This window comes from Nelumbo nucifera, chromosome 1, assembly GCF_055504915.1.
Source record: "Nelumbo nucifera cultivar China Antique chromosome 1, China Antique-T2T, whole genome shotgun sequence".
Taxonomy (NCBI): domain Eukaryota; kingdom Viridiplantae; phylum Streptophyta; class Magnoliopsida; order Proteales; family Nelumbonaceae; genus Nelumbo; species Nelumbo nucifera.
This window is the reverse complement of record NC_142649.1, coordinates 80,078,345-80,097,127: the sequence shown is the minus strand read 5'-3', so window position 1 is coordinate 80,097,127 and position 18,783 is coordinate 80,078,345. Positions and strand designations below refer to the sequence as shown.

The window sequence follows — 18,783 nt, the reverse complement described above, 5'->3', positions numbered from 1 at the left end:
AACATGATCGGAAAAGCTTAGTGACTTGTAGTTGTAGAAGAAACTTGCAGTGACCAATTGTATGTGAATAAAGTTTTTGTTTGCGATCAATTGTTGATTTGAACATAAACCGTAATGCTAACATTTAGTTGTAAGAGGTCCCTTGGTTGTAATAAATTAATGGAGGCTTTCTTGGTTGAAAGGATTTGTTGAAAACTTTTTGATTCTAATAATTTTATAGAGATTTTTGATTGCAGTAAATTGAAGATTGAAATCCCCTAATCGATGTAGCACAAACTTGTAGTAGCTTTGAATCTTTAATAGTTGAAGAGATGAAAATTTGGATATTCCTTCCTTGATCTAGATGTAGTCGTCCCTTCCTTTTTCTTATTAAAAGAAACGGAGAATCCCTTACTCTCCTTCCTCCATCTATTTATAATGTCTTCTTTTAGACAAGTTCGACCAAAAACTTGAATTCAAATTTGAATCCAGCCATCTCGTGTAATTAATATGGGGGCCCACTAGGTTGATGGTTTGGTGATCAATTAAAAGCAAACTAGGAAAATGGGTTGGATTTGTCTCCCACTTATTTAAAGCCAAGTGCCACTTGGCAAAAGGGGTTGGGCCCATACAGCACTTAACTTATTTGATCGACCATGATTTCCAGACTTGGTTGATCAATCAACCCCCCTTGTGTGTTGATTTCCTTTTAAATGAAATTCTCTTAATTATAATTTGTATTATTTTGGAAAGTTAGTAGGTTTGAGATCCCCAATTAACAGATCGGTGATCAATCTTTGATTCCTATTTAAATGTAATTGAATGCATAGAATGTCTCTCTACATGCCACTTGGCAAAGGGGCTGGGCCCATGCATCTTTTAGCTTATTGATCAATCATCATTTTCCTTTTTTTGGTGGATCAATTAAGCCTTGAAAGCTGCTAGTTGCCTTTTAAATGGGATTGACTAAATCCCAAATCAAGATTTAGCTAATCTATCCACCGAATTTGAATTAAGGATTTTATCTTTTTTTTTTCTTATGAGACCATTGTACCAAACACTTGAAGCTTAAGCTCAAGACCCATTAGAGAAGTAATTGTTTCCTTGGGCTAATAGGCCAATACATTGGGTCCCATCCAACATCTTCATTGGGCCCAATTTTATTTTATTTTATTTTTATTTTTTTTTCTTAGTGGACCCAATAGCTCCTTTTTATTCAATCTCGTATTAGGCCCTATTTGTTTCAGTTATTGGGCCCAAAATTTACATATCAACAGCAGGGTCTGGGGAGGGATAGATGTATGCACATACAGAGAGACTGCTTGCAATTTATAATACCTTATATTTAAGGTATTAACTCTTATTAACTTCATTAATCTTATTTTTGATTAGAACACCCCTATTTTTGAATTTTGATTCTCTTTGGGCACAAAATGTAATTTAAACTACAATTTCATTAAGTCTTATATTTAGGGTATTAACTCTCATTATTTCATTGGATTTTATATTAATTAACCATATTAAATAAAAGTAAGCATGATAAAGAATAATTGTTTTATTGGTGATAGAAATAAAATACAAATTTAAAACTAATCCAAAAATAAAGTTGTTTTCTTGTATGGTGGAGAGTCAACAATTCAACTTTTTATGTCAAAATGTGCCAACCTTTGATGTCATAGGTAAATAATAATAGGAAACCCACGAAATCCTTCCTTTCAATTTATTTGATTTGGAAAAGACCATTTTTAAAGGGAAAAAGGAAAAAAGGTTAATCTATCTTTTCCACAAAAAGGAAAAAAGGTTTCCTTTTCCATTAAAAGGAAAAAAGGTTTCCACTAATGGGAATCTAATGAAAGGGAGTATCGGGGGGGGGGGGGGGGGGGGGGTCTTTATAATTTACCCATTGTGAAATATGTAGTTAATCTATCTTATGGATTAGATATTATAAGTTATAAATGTTATATGTAACATTTTTTTTTGACTTCCAAGAAAAGGCAGTGCATTCCAATTAGTTGCTCAGATTACAATCCTTCTCAATAGAAGGTTTCAGAAGAGATTTGAAGTGCTGGCCGTGCCAACTGGTGAGCCACTTGATAAATATTGTACTGAGCAGTGAGGGATTTGATCCTTTTAAGTTCCCTGCATCTGGAAATGAGGTTAAGAATCCGCCAAGGAGTACCTGTAGATGTCTCCACCAGGGAGTTTACTACTACTAAGTACTAACCCACCCTCGAAAATGACATGAAACTTGAGTACTCTAAAGCTAAGTTCATGGCTCCACACATAATGCTAAGGCCTCGATTTCTGACGGAGAGCAAATGTTAAATCCCAATGACCGTGCAACGATGAAGGCTCCATTGTGGTCCCGTCACCCGCGCTATTCTATACCAAGTCCACATCTAGTGGAGGAAAGAGCTCCATCAAAGTTGATTTTGATGTGGTGTACTGGAGGTCTACTCCAAATAGCTAATTGGGAGGGATGGTCGTGCACTGTACAATTGGGTATCAATTCTAAGTGTACTGGAGGTCTACTCCAAATAGCTAAGTATTTATTTAGGTCATTAAGCACTTATTGGTATTTGGAAAATAAGCCTGAAATAAGTTCTCATTTTAAAAATAAGGGCTTATTTTTTAAGTCCAAATTTCCAGTTTTTTTTTCTAAGTGCTTATACAATAAGCATTTATTCAAAATTTTTCACCCATAATTGTCCCCGGTAAATTTTTAGAATTTATAAAAAGTCAAGTATTTAAAAAAAACACTTTTAGGAAAATACTTTTATGAAAACACTTTGAGGAAGTATTTTTACGAAAACACTTTTATATGAAAGCACTTTTACACAAGCACTATTTATGAAAGTACTTTTACAAAGTACTTTTACAAAAGTGTTTTTAACTTTTTTTTATAAAAGTGCTTTTACAAAAGTGTTTTTAACTTTTTATAAAAACGCTTTTAAAAAATCACTTTTATAAAAGTATTTTTACAGAAGTACTTTTATGAAAGTATTTTTATAAAAGTACTTCTATCAAAGCACTTTTTATTCATTCACTTTGAATTGGGTATTTTAAAAATTTGAAAGAAAATGAGGGACAAAAGAGTCACAATTACTTATTTAAGTGTTTCTTAGAGAAAAAGATCACCAAATGCCCCATATGAAATAAGTGTTTATTTTTTAATAAGTACTTGAAAAAGTGGATGCCAAATGCAAATAAGTACTTATTTGCACTTATTCAATAGGCACTTATTTTTAAAATAAACACTCTCAAACATGGCCTTAATACAGTGACATGCTCAAAAGGAAGAGGGAAGTATTAGCTAGTGCGCACATTAACTAGTTAACAAAGAAGGAAGGAAAAGCGTGGATAGTTGTTTGAGTTTGAGCATAACGGTAATACAAGTTTTGTTATATATCAACTGTGGGATTGATCGTGTAACCAATTCAGTGGGTCTCCTATCTTGATGAAAAGTATTGTTCCATCAAAGATCCTTTTAATTGGCTTTGGTGTTCACGATTAACTTGTAGCAAGCATTATACTAGAGGTGTAATTTTTAATTTGGAAAGGGTGACTGAGACAAATCGTTGGACTTGTAATAATTAAGAATGGTTTGGTGGGAAGTCATAATTAGTCATACACGTAATTAATAGTTTACACTACTTGATTTATGTATTATTAACTTTTTTTTTATCACTGTAATGAGAAAATCTTTGTCTCTTCAACATATTATATGGTCAGTAATCAAAATTGGGATGTATACCAAAATCAATATTCATCATATATTTAATTAACATATATGTATGGATTGAGTACGTACGTACCAGTATCATGATCTGTCACTCCCAATTGGCTGCCCAATTCTTTACATGATACTGGGCCAATCACGATATGCCACGTCATCCTAAAGTACAAAAGACCTAGGCGTAGTACAGAAACTGATGACTTGATATGACTTGATTAGCCCATTATTACTACGAGCGGAGAATTTTAGAGGAATTTAATTTGATCATCATCTCAATTCTCGTGCATGCATGCATATTGATCATCGATGACGATAATAATATATTGATATCCTTTCCTTTCCTTTGTCTTGAGCCATGAAGACGATGGAGGGAATGAGGTGGACAGAGCAATTGCCAACTGACCACCTGAGGAGTAGGAACAAACTGACAATTGCACGGAGCTTGCGGTACAAACGGTAGTCAAACACCCAAGCAGCAATTTCCTGGATCGTACGGTGCGGCATTGAAAAGGTCAAGCAGCAGTAGTTCATTTGAACGGTGTATACGTAACCTTAGAAAGCTCCCTACTAGAACTTACCCATTTGAAGGGTGAATACATGATGCAGCTACGACTTAAAGGGGTCGCAATTTATATGAATTTAATAGGTACATATCTTCCTTCACAGAAATTAAGAGTAACTTTTGATCATTGGATTGGTATCTGATGGGAGATATGTGGGGTATAGGCATTGAGTAAATTCCAATCCAACGTATGAGAAATTTAATTTCATTTCCTCTCTCCTTATTGGGTTTTATATATATATCTCCTCCTGTGAATTTATATATTTAATTATGATCGAACTGAGCGTGTTTGAAGGATTAAACAGTTCTAATAAACGGACCGACATGGTCAAGAAATTCAAGTAAATTTCTTCCTGGTTATCTCTTAGGCAAATCAAATCCACGCGACGTTTCAAGGGTCCAATCTTGAAAATCAAACTTTAGTGGTCTTAAGCGTCTGAAATGCTATAAGAACCCCATAACCGACCGAAAGCGCAGTATTCACCACATTAGCAGAGAACGTACGACGACGTTTCACCATCAACTAAGAAACCATGCAGCGTTCATTAGCTAAGAACCTCCATCATCAGATTGTTCGCTACCGGAGGCAAGCCCAGATGGTTACTGATCAGCCCTGCGACGTCTTCATTAACCATAGAGGGATCGACACGAAGCGAACCGTAGCTGGGTTGCTCTACCATCACCTCAGATTGCTCAAGTTCAATCCTTTTTTAGACAACAAGAACCTAAAACCTGGTGATAAGTTGTTTGAGAACATTGATTCCGCCATACGGAACTGTAAGGTTGGGGTTGCTGTGTTTTCTCCCAATTACTGCAAATCTTACTTCTGCCTTCATGAACTGGCGTTGATGATGGAGTCCAGGAAGAAGGTTATCCCCATCTTCTGTGACATCAAGCCCTCAGAGCTTCAGGCTTTAGATGATGGAACTTGTCCTTCCGATGAGCTCCAGAGGTTTAGGTGGGCTCTTCAGGAGGCCAAGTACACGGTTGGACTTACCTTCAGTTCCAATAACGGGTAATTAAGGATGTATTCACATCCTTCTCTAATCTCTTCTTCTTCTTCTTCTTCTTCTCTAGTGGTTGGTGAACAAATTAAAACTACACAAAATTGCACCACCACAATGTACGTAGGTGATGAGAAGCAAATATATAATCACAAGGATGAAGAACAATTTCATCATTTTCATCTGAACCTTCTTTTTTCTTTTCTTTATTGATTTAATTGTTTCTGACATTGGGCTGTTTCTGTTACTTGTATTTTTAAAGGAACTGGTCGAAGCTCGTTACAAGCGCATCAGAAATTGTGGTGAACAGTTTGATTGAGTTAGAGGGAGAAGGGGAGGACCAGGGGTATTATGGCCCAATAACTTACTGACTCTTCTTTGTGATTAATGAAGAGAATGAGATAACTGCTCTGATGGATTGCTTCTAATTTTGGTCGTGGGTTTGGCGGCATTTGCATAAATCCAAAAAGAAATGTACTATTCTTGAGTTGTTCAAATCTTTCTCTTTTTTATTTTTTCTTTTTAATTGATTTCCCTAACCAAAATCGATTCACTTGATCTTTGTTGCGCCCTTTCTTGTAATAATGAAAACTAGAATTTGCGGGCGTTAAGTTTTTAACTTGAAAAAAAAAAAAATTTAACCTCTTGCCTTGTATGATTCTTTTCTTGTATTTGATTGAAGTATCTTTAATTTCTTAATTAATTTGTGTTCTCTCTATCTCAGATTTGTAATCACTTAATTACAATAAATGAAAATCAGGAAAACTGCTAGGGGAGTGCTCACAATTCTCTAATATTTCTCGTAATGTAAGAACATCAGTTCTATTGTCACCTTCATTAATGGAGGTCCGGTAATTACCTGATTGTCGGTGGTCTGTCGGTACTAGTGTTTGAGTACTCTTGATGCATGCTTATATACAGAAGTAATAGGCCAATAAACCGGAGGTGTCCAAGCAGGTCAGAAGACCAGTATCACTCTTTAATTTGCTGCAGTCGTCTCTAACTGGCATGCAGATGCCATCCTTAATTATTCTTATATTCACGACAATTAAGCATACAACTGTTCTTGATCTTCAACTTAGTTACTCTTGTACTCTTTCCAAACTGAGTCTTAATATATAATATTAGTGCAATCAAAGTTTTTGCCGATGTTCTACACAGATGAACGACATCACTAAATACGTACTAAGGTTGCAAGAAGCTCGGTCGAGCTAAAATGAACTTTAGGTCGGCCCCTCAACAACCGATTCACACTGTCAGAGGATCAGGATCCACCATTGTGGCAGTGCAAATGACTTGAGTGTAAATTCGGACCTATTTTATTTTGTTTGATTGCATTATAGATGAAGTAAATGAGAATAAAACAAAATTAAATGAGAATTTGCATTTTTTTAATTTCCATTCCCATACATTTGTACCGGAACAAATAAAATTACACTGCAACTAAATACAGCCTTAACTTCAACATTTGGACGGTGGAAAAAATGTATTTAAAAATCTTAAAATCGAATGGTCCACTGTGGACTGAGGAATAGTCAATGGTCCATTGTTCATACCTTCATAAACGCCAATGGGACTTGGCAAGGCCAACAAACAAAAGTCACATATCCATCATAAAAGGAACTAACATGTCGATGGAGAGAGCCTCTGCAGGGCACACACTGACACTCGATCGAGATTTGAGAGGTTTGCATTCTTCGAATAATCAAGCAGCTCACAAGTAAACCAGTCCAACTCCTGTTTGTTATAAGAATGAACACACACCTTCAACCCAATCCAACCGTTCTCCTTGTAAGGATGTCTGGCATTGCGACTGGGATAGATATGTTTCATGTAGCCATGTATCCTGGTTTGCATTCTTTTATATACTCGTATTGGCAAATCTGAAAGATTGAATAATTTTATTTACTATTAATTAATTGAGAAATTAATACAATATTTGTTGTTAATTAATTAAAAATATTCAAAGTTATTGTTAATATTTAAAATTTTAATAATTATATTTTTCATTTCATGTTGACTTGTAGAAAATAATTATTGTTAATTTAATATGGATACATATTTTTTAATAAATTAATTTTATTAATCATTTGTAGTAATTTTATTCACTGTTATTATTTTCATTTTTAAATGAAATTTTGATTGACTTTAAATAAATAAAATAATTACAAAAGCTAACATTTTTATTAATTTCACTAATAATTAACAATTATATAGGAATGACAATGGGGCGGGTTTGGAGGCAGGGTACCCCATCCCTGTCCCTGCTCCATAGTCAAGAGTCTCTACCCCATCCCCAGTGTCAGGCGGGTTTAGGCCAAGGCACCCACTCCCCGTTTGGGATGGGGGAACCCTCAAATTTCCTCGCATCGTTCTTATTGTTTGGCGAGTTTAGGGCAAGACACCCACTCCTCATCAATGATAGGGAATCATCAAATTTTCCCAGCACCATCCCTAGTGTTGGGTGGATTCAAGGCAAGGTACCCACTCTCCGTCAACCCAATATTCAATTTGATGATAAAAATGATCAAAATCATATATTGAGTATTAGCCACATGGTAAATTTCTAAAAGTATACTAAATTGCCTTTAATTTTCAAAAATGTAATTTTATATGAAAAGTTTATTACATTTGTGTAATTTTGAAAGTTTATTAAAATTTATTTTTTAGTTGTTATTAAATAATTTATTTTATTTTTAATGTTTACTTATAGAATTGCACTAATTTATCTTATATTTTCTATTATAAAATAATCAATAATTTCTTTTTTCCAATATTATTATAATTTATCTTAATAATTTGTGTAATTATTGGTTCAAATTACAACATTCCCTTTCCCATACTCATTTATCTTTAATAATTTTTAATAATTTACAATGAAAATTACATAATTTTGCAATATTTTTCCAAAATCTATCAAGTGTAATAAATTTTCCTAAAATTTCCAAAATATTCCAATAATTTTCAGTAATTATTTAATACATTTTAAATAAACTTTCAAAAATTTTCCAAAATTACAATATTATATCTTTTAATTTCCAAAATGTCATTTTACAAAAATGTAGTTTTATGAAAATTTTTGAAAAATTTATTACACTTGTGTAATTATGGAGATTTATTGAAAATTATTTTAAATTGTTATTAAATATTTATTTTTGTCAAGTAGTTTACTAATAAAATTACACTAATTTATCTTTTATTTTCCAATATAAATTAATTAATAATTTCATTTTCCAACATTATAATATTTTATTCCCCATCTACATTTGGTTATTAACTATAATAATAGCAATAACTAAATTTTTATACTTTTTGATAATTGTTAAATATAATTCTCAATTTTATACAAATTAGTTAAAGAGTTTTCAATTTCTATAAAATGTTGTTAATGAACATGAATATAACAATATTTACCCAAAATACTTTAAAAAGTCATGATGATCCAATTAATAATAGTATTTATTAATTTTTGCTAATTTACTAAACGTACTGACAAGAATATTTAATTTTGGTAATTTACTAACTATATTTATTAACTTTTGGTAATAACACTATTTAATACTCATTGAATATGGGTTGGATTAAATATTTATCGTATTTAACTATTTATTAATTAATATAAATATTTTAAATGAGAGAGAGTGGATATAGATTGGGGAGAGAGGCCATAGGGTGGTCTCCTTGTTGTTCACTAGGGGTGCAACTTGGGTGGCCTAGCCCGAGCCCAAACCGACCCACGTAGAAAGTTTACACAAATTGGGCTTGGATTTTCGGTCTTTGGGTTGGGATCAGGCCCAAGAAGTTGGGCTTTTGTATTTTTCAGGCTGGCCCTGGGCCTAGCCCTTAGATAGTTTGAACCTAGCCCAACTATACACATTCATACATATGTGTGTGTGTGTGTGTATGTACTAGTAAACGTGTATGTGCATTTGCATGTGGCAGTATCTCTAAGACAAAACTATTTATAATTCATGGGCAGTTTCTGAACGGTTATAAGTGGGCAGTTTCTAATGTGAGAGTAAAGGACATATATGCCCTCTTTAGGCCCACTGTATGCTTAAACAAGAGAGGTAGAAAACATCCAATGAAAATTATAGAAAGAAGGGGCATTCACTCTTTTATAGGTAGTGTGTGTGTCTTTTATATATATATATATATGTGTGTGTGTGTGTGTGTGTGTGTGTGCACATATTTACATAAATGCATATATACGTATAATTTTAGAACGGATTCATTAACCAGCTCGAACTTGTTGACCTGGGCCCAAGCCCAACCCGAATGCATCAAATTATAGTGCGAGTTGGGTGCAGGTTGAGAAGATCAGGCTTGACCTTAGGTTTAGTCCAAGCTCAGGCCTTATGCCCAAATTTTAAGATCGGGCCTGGATTAACCATAAACCCGACCCAATCCACCTAACTTGCACCCTTATTGTTCTCCACAACACTTCTCTAAGTTGGGTTCGGTCCAACCTCATCTCATATACATAGCCTCCCCATTAGCATTGAGACTTCTGTTGTCTATCGCTATTCAAAAGGCCCATAGACTTATCTCCTCGTGGCCACCGTGGCCCATACCAAGGACCAGTGGAAGTAGTAGTACTTCGACAACTTAAACATCATTTTGGCTTTTTTGACTTTACCCACTGGTTTCTTGCTAGGTGCGGGGCCCAACCATAGTTAATAATATAAGGGGCTAAGTACTCTGCAGCCCAATGCAGAGTTCTGAATGACAACCCCCATACTCTATTAGTAGCCCCCCTGCCCTATAAACCACATCCTGCTCGTGAATTTGACATCAATTCACGGTTAGGATTCACCCTCCTTATACGGTAGGGCTATAAAATTCTGACCCGAACTAATCAGTCATTCTCCCTAGTATAAGTCATGGTTTTGATAACATGATCAGATGGACTGAATCGTCAGACTGGCTGACCTGAGACCCAATCATGGCTTTAGGTTTGGACCCCAAAAATTGTTTGACCAGGGTTTGGACCAGATGGTTAAACCGTTTTACCTAAAAATTGGTGGTCTAAATGGTTCCATTTTCATTCCAATTTTCAAAACCATGATATAAGTGGAGATTATAGGAAACTTTGAGCCATAGGGGTCCCCTGACTCCACCCCTGTTCCCATATGCCAGTTTAGATTTATTCCTCATAGAGTGCTCCTCACACCAATCTCACAAGCACATGGAGCCACACATCTGGTATCTCCGTATTTGTAAGTTATAATTCATGGGGAAATGTCCTCAGTGCACGAATACAATATGCTGTGAGGTGTGAGGTGAAAATCCAAATTCTTCATGTGCATAGGGTTGAGAATGGCCACAAGTTCATCAAGGCCGAACTAATGCAACTTCCGATAGACTATCTCATAACCAATAGCTCCACTGATATAATTTACAAGATTTGCTCCATGTTAGTTACTTCAAGTGTGTTTGGTGAGAGCTCCAATCTCCTACCACAAACTCTTCCCACATCCCTATTCACAAGATATCTTAGGCACGCATTGTATTGGAAATATCTCCCTTATCATTCATAGAGAGCTGTTCTCATCTTTGTTCGCAATACATGGGGTTGTTTTGTGGATAGGTATATAGGAAGAGTTTGTGGATAGCAGATCTAGACTCTAGAGGAAATCAAATTTGGTCCTCACAAGACCATGCTCACACCATTCACACAGTCCCTTGCATTGGGAATATCTCCCCATGAAAAAAAGCATACAAGTACAGAGATATTCCCAATGCACAACTACAAAAGGCTGTACAAATGGTGTGAGCACTGTCTTGTGAGAAATGAAGCTGATCTCATTATAGAGTGTTTTGGAGCTCTGAAGGGAATCCCTTGTTGAGTGATGCCATAAGCCATTCATCATCTTCCATGTGCTTGTAATTTTATTTCAAAATTCTAATTTTGCCCTTTAGTGGAATAGTGGTCGAACCAAAAATGATTTTTAAACAATCAGAGGTTACGACATTGGTTCATTGCTCAAAAATCCTGCCTTAGATCTAATGTTAAGACCTCCCTTTGCTGATGAAGGTAACACTATGTTAGAGATTAAGAAACCTATTCAGGACCCTCACCTAATAGTTTAATCTTTTAAGTTGAACAGTGGTTACTTGAGATGATACCAGAGCATGTTTGGTTAAGTGGTTTATTGTTCGATCTTTGACATCCCATTTTAGTAAATATATAAATTGAACGGTATCAAATCTCCCCTAATGGATTTAAGGTTTTTTTGGTAAATTGCTGAAATCTTCCCTGAAGTTTGGAAATTGCAATCGTCTCACCTAAACTTTATGACATAGTTGTAAACAAGGGGCACAGAAATGTCTAAAATACCCATAAGATTTCTATTGAGGCTAGTTTCTACAGGAAAACAATACAAATTTTATAAACAACAAAAAAATAGAGAATTTAAAGTTGCAGCTTTACATTTGAGTGATTGATATGAAGGGAAAATTTGGAAAATAAATCAATTAAAAAATAAGAAATAGATTAGAAGGGTTTGGGCTAACAATTAATATGAAGAGAAAATTTGGAAAATAGACATTTTGTCAAAAGTAACATGGGTATTTTGGACCTTTTCATGTCTCTTTTTAGAGGATTCTAAAAAGGGGGTCTACTTGCAACTATATCAGAAAGTTCAGAGAGGTGACTGCAATTACCAAACTCCTCTTAGCAATTTACCCCTTTTTTTATTAGTAATGGATCGAGCTTGTTCTAGAGCAAATCAACCACCTCAAACTGTTTTACCTCCTTTAATATATCATCTTGTAGGGTAAAATAATAAACTATAGATGAAATTAAAGTTGAAAAGTTATCTTTGTTTTTATTTTGAGCAAATTTGTTAAAGCACCCCTAAGTTTTAGGAAATCAACTTTCTCACCCCTACTGATTAGAAATTAAGTTAATGTACTCCTAAGTTTTTTGATAATTGACTAAATCCTCCTTGTCATTAGTGTCCATTAATTGAAAACGAACAAGACTATTTTATCCATCATTCTTCTTTAAAATTTCAAAATGTAACATTTGAATGGTTTCAATCCACCAGTTGCTCTTTTTCAATAGGTCCAATCTTTTTTCTTTTAACCTAGGAGTTGATGAATTAGTGGATGCTTTTAGTTAACAATGGCTAATACAGAAGCCTTGTTCACTACTCACCAGCATTCTCTTTTGTTAGAATTAAAAAAAAAACCCAGAAGTGCTTTTGCATACACAAGTCTCTTCAAAATATTCTGAACCATTCCAAAAAATAACTAGAACTAAATAGTGACTGTGGAAAGCCTTGAATCATTTACAGGTTTCAACAATGGCTATGGAAACTTACACATCCAAGCAAATCCAGGCCCCAAATTTGTCACCTGATGATGTGCGATCTGGAAGCTCCTAACTGGAGAGCTGCCTGGGTGTACTCGCGTGGTGAGCTGGATCAATCTGCAAAACAGTGCTCAAAGGGACCAGGGTGAAAGACCCGGTGAGGTTGCTCCGATGCTTAAGTCAGTATTCTATGTGTTTGCGAGCTAGTATGGATGCTAGAGAGCTTGAATGTGAGTAATCGTCCGTACCTAGACCCTAAAGGGGTTGATGCCCTTATATACAGCTATCATGGGTCCCGCAAAACGGTTTCGGGATCTTCGGCCTGAGTGGATGAGATCCGTTTCCGCTTCAGTTGGGGAGTAACGTATTAGTCAATGAACTTTATCATCATCGCCCAATCCGGGCGGGGAGAGGATAACGCCTGCCGTTACGCGGCATGATCTTGTGATGTTCGGAGTCCGTTGGGAAGCTTCTGGAATCGATTACGTGTCACTTTGCTTCCTGGGCCCCAAACTGGCTTAAGCACTAAGGTGCCTTTATGCCGAGGTGGCTTATGCCAAGGTAACTTTATGTCGAGGTGACTCTATGCCGAGGTGGTCAAACATCTGAACTCTGAAAAACTAACTATGCTCCCCTTGTTGAGTTGTCATTCTGTGGACAAATCGCGTCCACGTAACCTTAGTTACTAGGTCGTGCCAAATTACCCCTTATCAATTGCCCCCCACTCCTCATGCCAAGGGTCCTGACCTGACGCGGGGAGTTCATAACGAGCCTAGGTGGATTTGGCATGAAGTCTAGGTGATGTGGAGGGCAGATCGTTGGTCGGACCTGTTCGACCATTTTGCTTAACTAGGAAGTGACCCAGAACGCATACCAGGTACACACGGATGTCAAGCCGATTATAGTCTCCGCGGATGCCAAAACGCGTGCTAAACTTATTTCAACCTTGGGAGGCGTGCAACCAGTTTTTCTAGGAGCCATCCGAGGAGACATACAATCAGATTTTCTTTAGTGATGAAATCACAAGAAGAGAGAATTCTGCACCCTGCGAATACTCTCTTGGCGCCTCCCTGTTCCTGCCGCCCTGTTTGCCAGTTCGATCTCCAGTTGTGGGAGTAGTCAAGATTCGATCTTGACATCAGTTCTTTGAGAAAGAAAATTGATAGGAAGCTATGCTCACGTGCCATCTTGCTGATTCTTGCGAAGGACAGAGTTCTTGGAGAAGAACACTACTGATTCTGCTCCCTCCTGCACTGCGCCATCTTCAGTGGGAGCAGTCTTTGGATCCTTCCTTGGGTGTGAACACCTTCGTTGGGAGATACTATTTCTCCGTATCAGGTATAATCCTCTCCTACTCCTTTTGATTTAGATCTGGTTCAGTTTATGGTTCAAGAATGATCCTTGAAAATATGATTTTCTAAAATAGGGAATGCGATTCCCAGTTGAAGGGATAGAAAAATTTTTGAAATTCGCCCCCTTATTCCGTAATCTTTGGGCGTCCATACGATGGATCTCTCATCCCTTCAGTTCAGTATGCTCAAAGGACACTATGCCGCTCATCCACCCACAATCCCTTTGCTCGGGCTAGACAAGCTTTCAATCCACGAAGTATCGCGTTGTTAGTTACTTTTTCTTGTCCGTTCGCTTGAGGGTGTGCCACTGAGGTGAAGTTTTGCTGGATCCCCATCTCGGCACACTAGTTTTGAAACTTAATATCTTTGAACTGCTTCCCATTATCGATATCAGCACCCGGGGTAGTCCGAAGTGGCATACTATGTTCCTCTAGAAGAAACTCTGTATGTTATGAGCTGTGATGGTTACCGGGGGCTCGCTTTCCACCCACTTTGTAAAGTAATCTACTACCACAACTAGGAACCTCCTTTGCTCGGTTGTTGACGGAAAATGACTGAGGATGTCGATTCCCCATTGCGCGAAGGGCCACGGGCTGGTAAGGTACTTCAGATCGACAACAGGTTGATGATGAATATTGACATGCCTTTAACATCTGTCACACTTCTTGATGAGCTCAAGTGCGTCTGCCTTCATTGTGGGCCAATAGTAGCCCTACCTTAATACTTTCTATGCGAGGGCTCTGCCCCCCAAGTGTCCACCATACAATCCTTCATGGGTGTAATGAAGTACGAGCTCAGCTTCTAAAGGTCGCAGGCAGTGCAGGTAGGGGAGCGTGAAGGATTTCCTGTACAGCTGTCTGTCTATGAGGACGTACTTGGCTGATTGATGCTCTACCCTCTGAGCTGCATTGCCTTCTGTAGGTAAGGTCCTGTGAAGCAGGTAATCAGTGAGTGAGTCGATCCAGCTCAATTCCGCTTGCAACATGGGAGCGACCTCTTCTGCCCCCTTGAGAATGCTGATCCGAGGTAGGTCCTCTATGTACACAGTTCACATAGTGTTGTTGCTCGTGCTCACTAGGCATGATAAGGCGTCGGCCTCAGCGTTCTCGGACCTTGGAATTTGCCTAATGAAACAGGAGCTGAAGCTATGCAGGATCTCTCTGACTTTGGCCAGGTAAGCTGCCATAGTTGGGTCACGGGCTTCATAGTCGCTAGTGACTTGGTTGACCACTAGTTGGTGAATCAGTGCATACGATCAAGTGCTTTGCTATCATTTCCTTTGCTAAGTTCAGCCCGACGATCAGTGCTTCATACTTTGCCTCATTGTTCGATGCCTCAAATTCGAACTAGAGAGCATACTCCCGCTTCACCTCGCTTGAGCTGTATAGTAGCAGTCCCACACTGCTTCCTCGCTGGTTGGATAAGTCGTCAACGTGGAGGATACAAGGCTCCTCGTCCCAAGTTGGTATTACATTGACCGGGTCCGCTGCCACACTGGTAGACGCCTCTGACGTGTGAGCAAGCTCGGTCAATTCAGGGGTTGGGGCGCCGAACGTGCACTCTTCTACGAAGTCTGCCAAGGCTTGGGCTTTGATCGCTGGTTGTGGGTCGAATCGGATATCGTATTCGCTCAGCTCGATGGACCACTTTGTTAATCTTCCAGACACTTCGGGCTTGAGCAAAATCTGCCTCAGGGGTCTGTTGGTGAGAACAACGATAGTGTGGGCCTGGAAGTATGGGCGTAGTTTTTGGGCTGCTATGACCAGTGCATATGCTAGTTTCTCGATTTTCGGATACATAGTCTTTGCATCCTGCAAAACTTTACTAACATAGTAGATGGGTCATTGGACCCGATCTACTTCTTTGATTAGTACCGAACTAACTACTTCATCACTCGTAGAGAGGTATAGTTTTAACTCGTCCCCTTCCTCTGGTCGAGTTAAAACCGGTGCAATACTTAGGTACCTTTTTAGCTCGTCAAAGGCGAGCTGGCACTCATTCGAAATTCTTGCTCTTTTTTATTGCCTTAAAGAAGGGAAGGCATCGACCCGCTGATTTAGACATGAAATGACTTAGGGCTGCTACCCGACCATTTAGCCTCTGAACTTCTTTTATTTTCTGAGGTAGTCTCATATCTAGGATTGCCTTTATTGTTTTGGAGTTGGCTTCAATACCACGTCGGTTGACTATGTAGCCTAGGAATTTACCTGAAGTGACTCCAAAGACACACTTATTCGGATTTAATTTCATATAATATTTTCTGAAAATTTGAAAAACATCATTTAAATTGATTAACAAAGAATTTGAAAACTGAGTCTTCACGACCATGTCATCAATATAACATTCTACTTTATTTCCGATCAACGGATCAAAAACTTTATTTATAAGGTGTTGGAATGTTAACCCAGCGTTTTTCAATCCAAAGGGCATAACCTTATAATAGAATAGCCCGAGCTCAGTTACAAATGCAGTCTTATCCTGGTTAACAGGATCCATCCTAATCTGGTTGTAACCGGAATAGGTGTCCATAAAACTCAACAACTCGTGCCCTGAGGTCACATCCACTAGGCGGTCAATCTTGGGCAGTGGGAAGCAATCTTTTGGGTAGGCTCTATTTAAGTCGGTGTTGTTGACGCACATGCGCCACTTGCCGTTGGCCTTCTTCACCAGAACCGGGTTGGCCACCCAGCTCGGGTAATGGACTTCCTTGATGAAGTATACCGCAAGGAGCTTCCCGACCTCCTCATCGACTACCCTCCATCGTTCTAGGGCGAGGTTGCGTTTCTTTTGTCTTACTAGCTTGACTAAAGGGTCAGCATTAAGTTTGTGAGTTTTTGTTTTTTGGTCAATCCCGGACATCTCTGTTGCGGACCAAGCAAAAACATATAAAATTTTATGTAAAAAACTTACTAGTTGAGTTCGAAGTGGCTCGCTGATTGAGGCACCTATCTGAAGAGTTCTGATCGGTTCGACGTCAGAGATCGGTATGTGGACCGTTTATTCTTTCGGGGCAGCTCGCTCTTTGGTGTACTCTATCGGTTGCTCGAGCTCGATGTCTTCCGCTAGATTTGCTTTTCCTTTTAGAGCGGCCACGTAACATTTATGGGATTCAAGCTGGTCACCTCGCACGACCCCCACACCGTAATCAGTTGGAAACTTCATCGCTAAGTAGTAAGTGGACACTATCGCACGTAAAACGTGTGTGATAGGCCGACCTGCTATCACATTGTAGGGGGACAGAGTCGTGATCACCAAGAATGTGTGCTCAAATCGTACAATGTTTGGCTACGTGCCTACCTCCACAGGTACTGTGACTCGACCAAGAGGCCTGACCTCTTCGCCGCTGAACCCTATCGGGGGTGTATCTATTGGCTTCAGGTCGCTCTGCTGTAACTGCAAATTGTCGAAAGCATCATTGATCTGAGTCCACTAAAATGTGTTTCACCTCAAAGTCGTTGATCCTTAGCTTCACTACTAAAGCATCATTGACGGGTTGTCGAAACCCTCAAAATTAATTCAAGTCCCACCTTACTATAAACTTGTAGTAACAGTGATACCAGGTCGAATCCCACAAGGAGCCAGTAATTAATTTCTCAGCCGAATGCGCAATATAAAGAGTGGGAAATTTGAATAATTAAAATTTTAAAATAACAAAAGAGCAAATAACAACTAACAAGGAATATTCAGTCTTACCAACTCTGATCCAAGGGATCGAATTGAGTCAATTGGTCATCGATCATAGGTAAAAATCAGCAGTCTTGCAATTCAAGCATTTAACCTTCGGATTTATTCGGATAGCCATAATAAACCTCGTGTTTTCCTAATTTAGTTGACCAAACCCAGCATTCAATCAACACTTATCATTGATCGGCTGGGCACGATAGCGTTCCATATCAATTAATGATAGCAATAACCTCTGTGAAAACAGTTAAACCAAAATAAAAATAATTGAGATAGCTGCAATTATCCAACCTTGTTCCGTTGATTCCCTTTAGGTTAAAACATGCCAATACATTGGTCAAAGGCTGTCACGAACAATTGACCCAAAAAGATATTAACCTAATTGCTACTTGTACCACTATTCGTGACAATTATGGATCATCGAATTATGGATAGCAGTAGGAAGATCAATATTAATTAATTGGTCAGACTAATCAACATTAACTTCCATAAGAACATGCATAAGAATCAAAGAATACTTGAATTAAAAGCAAGAAATTAAATTAAACACATAACCTCATGATGACACAATCGAATCAACAATCCCCCTTGAATCAGAAAAAGAAACCCAACCACTCATGGTTGTTGTCTCCTTCTTGCTTTGCTTCCAAGATGGATGGACTGCTTGTTTGCTTGATTGCTTGATTTCTTGATTGATGCCTAAAGCTGGTCCCCCCCCCCCCTTTATATAGCTTTAGGAGGAGGGGCTCTCTCCAACTCCTCTTAGGAGATTATCCTCAAAAATAGAAAGTCCTAATCAGTTTTGATCTAATCCTATCCTATCTCTTATTTAGTAATCACTCTTATCTAGTAATCTCAATCCTCTTATCCTTCTATAATTACATTTGAAATTTAAATCTGATGGGACTCTTTATTTCTTGAATTCGAGTTGGGCTTCTTCAATAAATTGGGCTGCTACAAGGCTCTTCTGCGAATTGGGCCTCAGCTGTGGGCTGGAATTCTCTACGAATTTTCTTCGACTTTGGGCCCAATTTTGACCTTGATACAGACTGAATCTGCTAAAACCCAGAACAAGAAAGTTGTGGAGTTCTCCCTTATATTTCTGGTTCATCTTGAATCATCCCAATCGGAGTCCGGATGTGAGTGTTATG

General features: G+C 37.9%; 1 protein-coding gene across 1 annotated transcript; it reads left to right on the top strand.

The window, feature by feature from the left end:
- The first annotated feature begins 4,782 nt into the window (after nucleotides 1-4,782).
- Nucleotides 4,783-5,652, top strand: LOC104588909 (putative 2' cyclic ADP-D-ribose synthase BdTIR). The gene is made up of 2 exons (XM_010247033.2): nucleotides 4,783-5,292; nucleotides 5,544-5,652. Exons 1-2 carry the CDS (start codon nucleotides 4,811-4,813, stop codon nucleotides 5,650-5,652), a joined length of 591 nt encoding a protein of 196 aa, XP_010245335.1. The 5' UTR covers nucleotides 4,783-4,810.
- Nucleotides 5,653-18,783: the final 13,131 nt, after the last annotated feature.

Excerpts from the sequence above, each read along its gene's own strand:
- LOC104588909 (XM_010247033.2), top strand. The coding sequence starts at position 4,811 with ATGCAGCGTTCATTAGCTAAGAACCTCCATCATCAGATTGTTCGCTAC. Across the intron at positions 5,293-5,543 it reads ACCTTCAGTTCCAATAACGG|GAACTGGTCGAAGCTCGTTA; the intron begins GTAATTAAGGAT and ends GTATTTTTAAAG.